Source organism: Acanthochromis polyacanthus, chromosome 6 (assembly GCF_021347895.1).
Source record: "Acanthochromis polyacanthus isolate Apoly-LR-REF ecotype Palm Island chromosome 6, KAUST_Apoly_ChrSc, whole genome shotgun sequence".
Lineage (NCBI taxonomy): Eukaryota > Metazoa > Chordata > Actinopteri > Pomacentridae > Acanthochromis > Acanthochromis polyacanthus.
Genome location: NC_067118.1, coordinates 31,717,291 through 31,727,779, shown reverse-complemented (window position 1 = coordinate 31,727,779; position 10,489 = coordinate 31,717,291). Strand labels below are relative to the sequence as shown.

The window sequence follows — 10,489 nt, the reverse complement described above, 5'->3', positions numbered from 1 at the left end:
ATCCTTTTAAACAGTTTTTAGTCAGCACACATTATTGTTGGTTTACAGATATTTGTTATCATTTGAAAGAACAGTTATGTATATTATAGGATTGAAACATGGTAAATATTTTTTAAAAAGAAAACTTTATTTCACAGATTTTTCCTCCAATTGTTAAATTACAGATGAAGTCTAGTAAAATTACGGGAAACAGTATTCTGTTGTCTTTTAAAAACAGCCAAAACTGTAAATAATGTCAAAAATCTGTATTTTTAAAAGCAGTAATTTGTTCTTTCACAATGTGTGAATGTAAAATAAATTATATTCTATCTAAATCTGGCAAAAATATAAAAATACAGATATTTCGAGTAACTGACCATTTCACATTTTTTAATGCTACAGGATTCCACTATTTTTATGTATTTTTTTTCAGCCAGACTTTTTTTTTTTAAACTGTGTGTCTGTCCTGTACTTGTTTCTAGTCAGACATTTAACTAAAAGACAAAAATATCAACCTCATGGTTGGACTAGAAGTAAAGTTAAGGGACCAAAGTCATCTGATGTCATGCTCTGCACAAATCTGCACACAATTTCATGGAAATCCACCCAGTAGTTCCTGCGACATTTTAGTCTAAAGTAGTTTACCAGTAGACCAAAGCAGTTTTAAGGCAGAACTTACTAGAACTCAGAAATATACCGTTTTAGTGACTGGAATCTTAACCATTGCTTTGTGCCTGAACTGGGCATTGCACTTTAAAAGGTTGATCGAGTCAGCACACACCAACCTGGAGTCCTTAGAGTTAGACTGCAGTTTGTGTGTCATCTAGGTAAGGACAATCCAGAGAGCTTCATTAGAAAAAAACTGAGACGTTAATCAAGAAGTGAAACGGCGTCAAGAAGCTAAAAGAAAAGTCCAGTTACTTTTCCTGCAGCTCCCAGAATGAAAAGAAAGTTATTTAAAGCTTTGAACAGGCTGATGGGGGGCTGCAGGTTTGGTACAGTAACAGCAGCAGCAGCAGGGCTGGGAGGATGGGACAGCCTGAGGGGGGGTGTGTGAGATCTTTTCACAGGGGGCAGAATCATTAAGAGGAGCGAAGAAAGTGGGATGATTAATGACCAAAGCTCACTGAGGGGGAGGTGACCGGTTGCAGGAAACAAACAGCAGATGAAAGCGAGGCTGCAGACGGCACCGTGGACGTGAATGTCACTGACAACAGCCAGTCTGAGAGGAAGCCCGGGACTTGAAACACAGACGTCCTTCACACTCTGAATTCCCTCCACACGTCGACAGTGCCAATCCATACAAAATCACACTCGTCGAGAACTCCCTCTGCTCGTGCCCCGAGCTGGTGGCTCCTGAAAAGGCCTGATTACTGCAGAGAAACGCTGTTTGAAGCATGAGAAGGCTCCTCTGCCGGCTTTCTGACAGGATGGATTGTTGCTGCAGCGCTGGAGATTGATGAGTCACTGCGGATCAAACTTGCAAAAACCCACAACACAGACACTGTAATGTTTAAATATAAATTTGTATTTACATCAATATTAACATCAAGAAACAAGGTAAGAAAAAATGCAATAGTATTTTACATCCTGTAACAATGACTGTGTTTCCCAGATGTTGATTTTCTCTTTTCTTTAGCTCCATCGATTCACCACTGAGATGATTTTCTTTCCTTTAAAGCAAAACGCAGACTTTTTTTTTTTCGTTTTGTTTGTTGAATATTTGCAGATGAGTCTTTCATATTCATCATTGAGACTGGTGTTTTTGAAAGAAAACGACTCCAGGCAACTATTTCTGAGACATAAATGACATCAATCATGAATGAAACCTCCTTTTCCGGCTGAAAATCATTCTCCTGTGAAATTAAGGTTTGCAGCACCACAATTCAACTGGCCATAAGGTCTACAGAAAGGAAGAAACAATCACAAACAAAAAACTCAAAGCACCTCAGCAGAACCAGACTCATCTCTACTCTATTTCATACGGATGGGGGTATAATATATGCAATTAAACATACTTAGCTCGATGTATATTATAGGTTATGTGCAACAGTAAAAGCACACATGAGTACTTGCACGATCTACGTCAGGAACTGTTTCTACGCACTGCAGAATGACAAACAAAAATCTTTGGATTGAGCATGTGTTCAAAGGTAGATTTCTCCACAAAAGTTTCACAGGAAATACAACAGAAATCAAAGGCCAACTAAAAAAATGCCACTGTCAAGACTGACAGGTAATTAGAGGGTTCAGACTCCTTCCTGTGTTGCTTCCATCAGGAATAAATGACTGCTAACAAACCAAACGTGGACAGTTACACAAAGGGACTGATTTCTGCGAGTCTCGCGTCTGAGGCTGAACGACCAAATCGGCAAAATTCAGAGCACAGAAACCTCAGGAGTGAGTTGTAAATGGAAGCATGAGGTTAAGGAAATATCAACCCCACATACTGGTAAGACATCTGGGCCTTTAGAAGCCTAACACAATCATGTGTCAACTCTTTTTGTATAGGCATATTTTGTGTTGTTTTTAAAAGTTTTTTTGTCGAAAGAAAAATAATTTATTTTAAAAAAAAAAGAAAGAAAATACCCACTAGCACCTCTGTAGCTAAGACTATGTCCTCAGGAAAATAAAAAGTTCATGATTTGAAGATCACAAATTAAAAAAAAGTGCTTTCTGAGAGAAGGAAAAGTGGCAGTGTGAAAGAAAATCTACATGTACTGCTTACCAAAAAACAAGAGGCCCTTCCTTTCCAACCAACGGTTAAAGTATTGAAAATAAAAGCTGACCTATGACGGAATAAGAAAATTACGCTTTTAAATATTAAGCCTTACAATCTGTGCAAAAACAGTATGTGACCTACAAAAGCATATATATATTTATATATAGTACATTTGAAGCATATTTACAATTCATATTCACAGGCAAAAGGAAAAAAAACTCAAAAAGTTCCAAACAAGACAGCATGTCTAATACTGCAGTACCGTTGCTTCGAGTAAACGATGCTTCAGCTTTGTCCTTAGAGGAAAACCAGGAGGAAGGATTATTGCTAGAGATCTGCATGCCAACACTGAATCCCTTTCTCTTCCAGTGCCAGCTAATCTGGATGTAATTTCATAAGTGGCAATCGATTTTATTTCTGCACTTGTACTAACACTGTAAACTGGTGCAAGGTAACCAAAAGATCTGAGTTAAAAATTACCTCCTGAATGATAAAACAACCACCTCGTGAATCTGTAGAAATATAAGTGGAGTTTCCATCATTAATAGGAGACTGTTTGCTTCAACAGTGAGTTTAAAATGACTTAAAAATTGTCCCTGTTGTAATAAATCTGTAGATGAGAGCATTGGATAAAATCTGTGCTTACTGCCTTTCTACTGGTTCCCACTTCAGAGCAAAGATCGTCAAGTTTACTCATTTCCAATCAAAAAAAGTCCCCTTTTTTTCTCAGTGAGGAAAAACTTGGAGAACACGCACACAAAAATAAACAGTAAAACGTTGGCTGCTATGCTTTGATTCTTGGGTAAAAGGCCTCTATATTGCCACAATCCTTTTGATGTTGGCTTTTCCTTAAAGTGCAATCAGCCAACAAAGTAATTCAGTCGTACTTCAGCCTGGCGGCGCCCTGGAGGACGAATCAATGTGCTACTGCTTTAATGACATTCATGTGAGTGTCACAATCTGACGGCTCGTCATCGAGAACCGAGTTTACTGAGATCCTCCAGGAGCAGCGGAGAGGCGGTGGAGGAAAAAGCCCACGGAGTTCAGAAACAAGAGGAGGAATCCCGCATTTTAAATGTGTAATACAGCTTCATGGTACATTCGACAAAGGAGAGGATGTCTTAGCAACATTTGTCCACCTTCAGCGTTTGGTCCAGCAAAGTGATGTGCATTCACCGAGGCACGCACACCGCTCGGAAAGAGAGGAATATTAAACTACAGTCTATGAGAGGAATCACAGGGGTGATCTTTATGTCTTTGAGTGTGTAAAGGAGCATTTCCAAGTTTTTGGAACGCAGTGTGTTTTCATGTGACAGTCGGTGTGTTTATTTCCTCGGGATGCCAGACTGACATTACTGGCCGAGAGTCCAAAGGGAAGTTCACTCCCCCGTCTGGTGGGAGTGCAGCACTACACACCTCCTGCTCTACTCCACACACATCAGTGCTGCAGTTGACTCCCATCTCAGAACGGAGATCACAGTGAGACAAGCGCTTCAACACTGACGTTCAGCAGTATTTCTAGATAATTGTGAAGGAAAGAAAAAAGAGAGTCAGTTATCGCAGATCAAACAATAGCTTTCCTTGCCATAGCTACCAGAACTATACAGGATAGGTGCACATTTTTGCAAGTCTATTTATAAGCACCAAGCCTATATTTATGTCAAAACAGTCGCTAGTTCTTGTAACTGTTTCTCCTGTTTATGATTTCAATCAAAGCGCAGCTCAGCTCAAGTTAATATAAACTTTTAGCAGTCTGGCTGAAACAAACAAAGTGGTTATCATTCACAACTGCAGTCTTTTTTAATCCAAAATTCCCTCTTTGTGTCTCCACAGTGCTTCCTTGCTTAGCTGCAGCAGACTAGATAGCGACACAGAGTGGCAATTTAAACTAAGAGACAGTAAATGCATTATTTATTTAATATTTTATTTAAAGAGGCAGTGCAACTGACAGAATGCTCTCAGAAGGGACACAGAGAGTTCCCACCTTCATGTTTTATATTCAAATCAAGAATAGAAGTTACAAGCAAAATTGCAATTTGTTTCAAATATATCTTAAGATTGAGAAGTGAAATGAGTGATTGTATTTTAAAAGCTATTTTTGCTGTTTTTTTCCATTTCTTGTGTCTGGAAATATTCTGTGACTTGACTTTTCAAGTACTTGTATTGACAGAGCAATGAGCAATAAGTTTTAGAGATAAATTCAATACAGTGCAATCCCCAACTTTTCAGATAAGATGCTACATGCTAAATCATCATCATCAAATTCAGACATAACTGCATGGTGTAATTGTTCTGCACACTGATTTCATATTGGTGCTGGGGGTTTGCTTGTCAGATGTTCCACATCGGTCCTAAAGGTGAATCTAGTGTTCATCTAGGTGCCCAAATACTTAGAATATGTAACAAATTTAATCTAAAAACCCTGAACAGTGTGGACAGTAGGTTGGAAACAGAATTCAGAACAGAATTCAGAATTTAGGATAAGCAAAGTTTTGTGAAATGTGTCAATAGCAGGCTGCTGATTTGCAATGGCCAGATTAAGAGGATGACCTGTGGTGTATAAACTAGTACAATGGGTGTAAAAATTACAATTTGGAGTGTCTGAGATGATATTATTTTCATATATTGTGAAAAAAACAGAAGAACGAGAATAGAGCCCTGTGGAGCACCTTCAGACAAAAGCTAATGATATCTAGTTTATATACATGTGAGCTTGTAACCATTAAACAGACTTCAAAAATATGAACCTGTTCTTCAACCTTCTGAACAATAAAACACAATGGTGGGTTTAAACTATTGCCAAAATGACCCCTTTTATTAAAGCAAGAAGCAGATAAAAGGGGAGGATTTTGAACTTCTTCTCTGTGACATGCTGCTCAATTGGGGGAAATTAACCAAACCTTAGCATAAATTGAAAAAAAAACACTAGAATGTCAGGGCTCCTTTATGCTACCAAAAGGCGATTGGTGACTCAGATACAAGAAGAGTCATGAGACAAGAAAATGAGGAGTTTCCAGCTGCACGAGGATTAATTGCAGGCTGTGCTTTCACAGAGAAAATGACAGACAAATAGAGAACAAATTAAAAATGGAAGCAGTAAAATATTTATACTATGTAGAGAAAAGATTTTTCCAGTATTGGGAACACCTTTTGGTACTTGGAAAAATGTTGTTCATGTTGATTCAAGGCTTGTTTTCCAAATGCAATATGTAAAATTAATAATAAAATAATTTAAACTTTAGTTTTTTATGATTAACAGCATCATAACTTTGATATACAGCAAAACAGACATTTTGGAGTTCTCCCTACTTCTGGCTGTGGTTGTGTAGTTTCTATAGAGGTGCAGGGACTTGACCTTACATTAAGTAAAAATATGACAGGAGCAAAAAAGTAAGCATACTAGTATTAAGTATTTAAACTCTGCACTTACCTGATCAGGCCCCATAGGCATGCGTCCCATTACCATTGGGTTCATACCCATCTGCCCGCCCATCTGACCCATGTGACCTCCTCCGCTGCTCGGCATGCCCCCGTTCATCATCATGCCTCCATACTGGCCTGGATTCCCCTGTTGCACAAACTGCTGCTGCCCTGGAGGTCCCTGCTGCCCGAACTGCTGCTGAGGGTACGAACTGGTGAAGAAGAGTGACAGGAAAGAAGAATGGTTAAACTGAAGCCTTTCTCCTCTGTTGACAGCTAGGTGTAGAGTAGTAAATGTGTCACACCTGTTACGTCCCATCCCTCCCTGCGACCATCCTTTCATATCAGCCCCCTGGTACATAGGACCACCCTGTGGGTGCTGTTGCATCATGGGGTTTTGAGGTCCCAGGCGGCCAGGTATCATGGCATTAGGAGGGCTGCCCCCTGATGGGCCGAAAGAGGGGTCTCCCTGCTGGCCCATCCCTGTAGAGATTATTCACAAAGCTTTAAGTCACTCATTCCCCAGAAATTAGAAACATAACAAATAAAAAAAGATAATGTCCTGTAGCTTGGGAATGTGCTACTTGACTTTATTTTTCTGATACAAGGCAGGTGCATGTAAACTGAAGTCTGACAAATATTTTTTGATATGAATCTTGTCTCTTAAATGACAAATGTGACGCAAGAAGCCTGCAGTGCCTGGACTCACCACCAGGGAGCAGCAGTATTCTGGCTCAGTAAACTCACCGTAGTTTCCTCCATAGCCAAACTGCTGGGGGCCCGGCTGGCCCATGTTTGGCCCCCCCATGGGGTTGTCCATGCCGCCAGGAGCCGTGACGTTGGGAGGGGGACTGAAACCTCCTGCAGCCGCAGCAGCAGCTGCTGCCGCCTGCTGCTGCTGTTGCTGCTGCTGCATCAGCATCATCATACGCTGCCTCCTCATCTGCATGGTGACCATCTCCCTGCTGCGCTGAGCCATCATCTGAGCATTTATGAAGCCCGGCTACAAAAAATAAACACACAATCAGTCATTTTTGGCGTAAAAATATTTAGAACGTTCATAAAATATAAATGTTCTAAAAGCCAAATACATTCATAAAGCTGTAACTTGTGAATACTTGCAGCCTCCAACATTAGAAAAAAGATGCATCAAAAACACAAGAAGTGATATAATTACACCAAGACTGAAAGTATTTTTAAGTGGTAACTGGCAAAGTACATAATTGGCAAAGTAGATAATTTAAAAGCCATTAAGAATGTGATCATTTCTATTAGGTAATATAATACTAGAGACGATAATCCAATAACAACTTGCAAATACTACCCAAATAATACATCAAGTCTGCAGATATATATATATATGTTCACATTTATCAATGCAGGGATTTGGGTCCAGCTTTATCTGTAATGGAGAGTTTCTGATAAATTAATGTTATATAAAGGAAAGTATACTGCTGGAGGACAAATCACAGTCATAATTGAAAAGTTATTCAACTAATAGCATGGGATTATGAGTAGCATTATTAAAGGCATTAGTTGAGACTAAGAAACCTTACATAAAAGGGATGATTAATTATAAAGTTATATCACTCTCAAGGGCTTGAAAAAGAGGTAGGCAGACCACTCACACCAGATGCTAGAGATCACTTACTCCCACAAGTCATAATGCTAATGAAAAGTTAGCTCACATAAGGAAGGACTGAGCTTATATACATCAGCTACAGTTTACAACAGGAGTGCACCCCTGTGAAGTATTGCTAATGTCAAATTATTCAAAATTATATAACCTCTCTATGACTGCATTTCTTTTATGTTTAACAGTAGGATATTTACTCTGTTGTCAAAATATGTCACACTGTGTTATGGGTTATTGTGTTTACAGTTGTAAACTGTTCTAATTAAACTGTTTCATGAATTACCAGATTCCACAGATTTTATATCTGGACTGGAGGGTTGGAGTTGTTCTACCGTTCTCTTCAAAATACCCCAAATATGTTCTACTGGATTCAAGTATAGGTAAAGTAAGTGACAATAAGTTATAGTTTTGACATTTTTCTTCTTTAGAATCGCTTGTATGATTTTGGTAGGGTGCTTTGAATTGCTATCACGCTGGAAAATTCCTCTTTTGTCAAGTTTCTGCAGACCATCGGTCATCATGTCAGACAGTATTTTGTTGTATGTATTAATACAGTCCCAGATCATCACACTCCTACCTCTGTGCTTTATAGTCAGGACTATGCATTTACTGTGGCATCCCTAATCAGGTTCATACAAAACATGCTGGACCACATCTGAGTTGAACAAATTTATCTTTATCTCGCAATATTCATCAGGTTTTTTTACATGTTCTTTAGCAAAGTGCCATCTTGCAGTCTTGTGCTCAACAGCATAAAAAGTTTTTTTTTCTTAAATGCTATCCATAAAACTTCATGTTATACACTGTAATTCAAACTATCTGAGCTGTCAAAGAAACTCTTTCAGCATTTCAACTGATGACTCCTGTGCCAAGTCGGAAGCACTTGTCTGCCTGGTTTTCAGAGCTAGACCGTGTAAATAGCATGTGATGTGTAGCTTTATTTTAGGGTGTGGCAACTGAGGCCCTGATTAGTGGCATAAAAAATCTTTTGATATGTCCTGATTATGGATACAACTGTAATCTACTGATTTTTACTTGATAACAGACACTCTTTCAACCTTTTCATCTTTGTAACGTCTCAAAGTCAACTTTCTCATGATCTCTGACATTTTCTTTGCCATGTGGAGCCATGATGCAAACATGCAGACAGCAGATAGGTCCAAAACTATAAAGATTCTGGTGTTCACAGATCATTTATAACCGTGTTCATGCAGTTAAACTGTTTAAAAATGTACTTAGTTCCATTTTAGTGATTACAGGTCTATTCATTTATGTTGTAATGTAGCTTCCATTTTGGGGGTGTATTTTCAATACAGTCTTTTTAATGGTGATATAATTTTGAATCACAATTAAGTGATATTGCACATTTGTTTACTTTTGTTCTACACAGTATATCTATGCTATGATGTAGTGCTTAGCTACAAGCTACAGCTAAAATTTGTTCTATTTAAACAAAATAGTCTTATTGCAAGGACAGCATTCCAATGATTTACCACTAAATAGAAGCAATAAGGATTTTGTCACCTACCTGCCCTCCCATGCCAGGCTGCATGCCGGGCCTCATGCCAGGGTTGCCCCCTGGGTTCTCCATCTTCATGGCCATGCTCTGTCGTGTCTGATTCATAAACTTCAAGAAAGAGATAACATAAGAAGTTACAGCAAATGTTCACATTTACCTGACAGAATAATCATACGCACTGCACATAAAACCATGCATGGTGCATGAATATGTTATCTTCAAGAAAAGAAACCCACTGAATGAACTGTAACATTTTTGTGATGACAAGAAAATCAAGGATTAGACATCACTCGAGTCTCAACTCCAGGATGCTGCTCCCAATTTCAAAATGAAAAAGCCAATTTGTGTTTTCAAGGTCAGGCAGTTGGAATATTGCATTTGATATTTCCTTGCTTTCTCTGAGATGTAAGGCATCTGCTGATTTTATTTTAAATATTATTACACCTGAATCTGTTTTTCTTTCAGTGTGAATAACCTGCATACATTTGTAGTGAGATGAGATTTACAATATTGGGACAACTTCAAGATAAGCTTGTTTATGTGTAAATTAATAATCAATGATATTTTTGGGTTCGTACCTGTTGTCCCTGCAGTCTCTGTTGCAGCTGAAGCCTCATTGGCTTGTTGGCACTCATCATCCTGGGTCTCATCATGTTGGCACGAGGATGCCCCATGCCCCCCATTCCTCCCATACCAGGGAAGCTGCCCCCTTGGCCCATCTGTGAGAGAATAGGCCCAAAACCGCCCTGCTGAGCCTGACCCTGCATAGGGTTCCCTCCATAGCCAGACTGCATAGGCATGGCAGGCGGTCCAGGATACCCTTGTCCATACAGTGGCTTCTGGTCGAGCACCATGGAAGGGTCCTGCCCAGGAAAAGGCTCCAGCTGCTGCTCTGCTCCCTGCGTCTGGAGTAGACAGGACAAGAGGACAAAAAGTGAGGTTTGTCAAACTTCTTCCTCTAATTGATTAATTTTCAATTGGCTGGTTCTGTAATTGTCTTTTTTTAAGCAGCACAGACAGACTCCTCTGGGCTCATCTATCTCTTTTCAGTGAGAGAACAGTCTGAACACGATGAGTCATGGCTGAAATAGTGAATGCAAAGACGAACATAACGCTCGCCTGTGAGTCATCATATGCAAACTGATCTTTTCTCCTTTTAAATCACTTCAAAAGAGATCTAGACGAGCACATAGATGGTACATTGGTTAGCCAG

The 10,489-nt window shown here is 39.3% G+C and overlaps 1 protein-coding gene across 1 annotated transcript in view; it reads right to left on the bottom strand.

Moving 5' to 3' along the window:
• Positions 1 to 1,486: 1,486 nt before the first annotated feature.
• The window catches only part of LOC110948294 (nuclear receptor coactivator 3-like), a 73,901-nt gene continuing 64,898 nt past the window's right edge, over positions 1,487 to 10,489 (bottom strand). Inside the window, 6 exon segments of the mRNA XM_022189754.2 lie at positions 1,487 to 4,219; positions 6,132 to 6,333; positions 6,427 to 6,604; positions 6,869 to 7,124; positions 9,286 to 9,384; positions 9,855 to 10,181. Coding sequence (XP_022045446.2) covers positions 4,208 to 4,219; positions 6,132 to 6,333; positions 6,427 to 6,604; positions 6,869 to 7,124; positions 9,286 to 9,384; positions 9,855 to 10,181 — 1,074 coding nt within the window. The 3' untranslated portion in view covers positions 1,487 to 4,207.